This window comes from Entamoeba dispar, genomic scaffold, assembly GCF_000209125.1.
Source record: "Entamoeba dispar SAW760 scf_1105229458281 genomic scaffold, whole genome shotgun sequence".
NCBI lineage: Eukaryota > Evosea > Mastigamoebida > Endamoebidae > Entamoeba > Entamoeba dispar.
In genome coordinates this window covers 61,453-63,302 of record NW_001853114.1, presented here as the reverse complement: position 1 = coordinate 63,302, position 1,850 = coordinate 61,453, and the positions used below count along the sequence as shown (strand labels likewise).

At 20.8% G+C, this 1,850-nt stretch overlaps 1 protein-coding gene across 1 annotated transcript, besides 5 other annotated features; it reads left to right on the top strand.

The window, feature by feature from the left end:
- The first annotated feature begins 361 nt into the window (after nucleotides 1-361).
- Nucleotides 362-397: a sequence feature (AT_rich).
- Nucleotides 398-487: 90 nt separating this feature from the next.
- Nucleotides 488-518: a sequence feature (AT_rich).
- A 195-nt stretch (nucleotides 519-713) lies between these two features.
- Nucleotides 714-751: a sequence feature (AT_rich).
- Nucleotides 752-1,301: 550 nt separating this feature from the next.
- Nucleotides 1,302-1,343: a sequence feature (AT_rich).
- Nucleotides 1,344-1,397: a microsatellite.
- EDI_012780 (uncharacterized protein) lies at nucleotides 1,397-1,849 on the top strand (the record flags this gene model as incomplete). Its single annotated transcript, XM_001734438.1, has 1 exon — nucleotides 1,397-1,849. One exon carries the CDS (start codon nucleotides 1,397-1,399, stop codon nucleotides 1,847-1,849), a length of 453 nt encoding a protein of 150 aa, XP_001734490.1.
- Between the last annotated feature and the right edge of the window lies 1 nt (nucleotide 1,850).

Here is a 1,850-nt window from a genome sequence, read left to right as displayed (position 1 = left end):
ATGTGTTTACTAAATCTAATACCCATTTTAGTATTTGTTTATAATAAGAATTTTTGTAATACCACTTATTAATTCTTGTTAGAATAATCAAGAAACTATAACATAATCACAACAGTGTTTAGTTCATCAAGAAATATCAATAGAAAGTATTGATTATATAAATTAGTAAATGAATTACAAATTCAAACTTTATTAAAAAAGCTTTCTTTTTGTTTTAAGATGTTTTATAATATCTTTCTTTTTAACAAATCGCTTTACTGATTCAATTATTACTTTTATGATATCACTTGATACATAAATAAATGACATAATAATCTATGCTTAAAAGTTAATAAAAGTATTGTTAATTATTTCTTCACTGTAATATTACAAATAATATATTTAAAATGAAATTATAGTCAACAAAAAAAAACATTTAATGGATTTATATGACCATTTAAAACACTATAAAAGTATAATACATATTATTTATGAGTGTAAATGAAAGAAATAATATAAAGAAATAATTTTAAAAATAACATCTGATTTGATAACAATATAAATTGTGTTTGAAAGTTTAGTGTAATAAGAATAAAAAGAATTATTTTAATCATATGGAATTCAGAAGAATGTTATTAGTATGAATATTTTATATGGAATTATTTATTGTAACCATTCATTAAGTTATTATTAAAATGTTATTTTGTGTATGTATCAACTTATTGTTCATGAACTTAAATATTATTATTCATTATTTATTTAAAAATAAATAGCTTCTAATATTTCAAATTAAATAACAGAACATGCAAAGAAAAGTATCATTTGTATTATATTTTATTATCACCATAAAAGAAGAAACAATAAATCATTCTAATTTTGTTTAACAATTTTAATTCTAAGAATCACTCAAAAGTGGTTATAAAAAATTAACAAATATTTAAAAGAATAAGAAGACAAATTAATTGAATTTACTCATCAATCGAAATTATATTATAATGTTAAAGTACTTAAAAAGAAAGAATCATTTATTCATTAGAACCTTTATTTATTATTGAAACAAAACGCTTTTTTTAATTTAAATGATAGAGTCTATGCTAATTTATATAACAATGAACACTTTGAGAATACAATCATATTTTATTGTGATTTTTTGTATATATTTAAAAACAACTGTTTATCAATTAGTTTAAAATTAAAAAAAAAAGTATTAAGCTTATGTCATATGTCCTAGTGAAACATTTAATGTTTAGTGTTCATGTATCAAGGTAACAGGAAGTACATTAAAAATATTTTCATTTAATTTGTTTTAACACGAGAATATCAAAAAAATAAAATTTCGTTATATATATCAATATAATAAATTTAAAAAAAAAAAGAAAAATTTAAAAAATAACACAAAAATAATAAACAACAGAAAATGGAAGAAGTTATCAAAAGAGGTGATGGAAGAGAGGCAAATGAAATTCGTGCAACAACAATCAAAGTTGGAGTGATTAGTGGAGCAAAAGGAAGTTGTTTAATACAAAAAGAAAATAGTAAAGTTATATCATCTGTACAAATCAAAACACAAGACGAATCAATAGATTTTGAATTTACAGTAAAAGTGACATTTGCCCAATTTGAGAATAATAGTCTATTCAACAATAGAAAAGAAATTGAACTTCAAGAAATCTTAACACAATCATTAACTTCTCGTATTAATCAAGAAAGCAACAAAGGAAAAATTATTTGTTTACAAGTATTTGTTATGGAACAAGATGGAAGTGTTGAAGATAGCATAATCAATTCTAGTTCATTAGCACTATTTGATGCAGAAATTCAAATGGATAGCATTATTATTGCAACACAGTTGTTAAATTGCCATATATAAT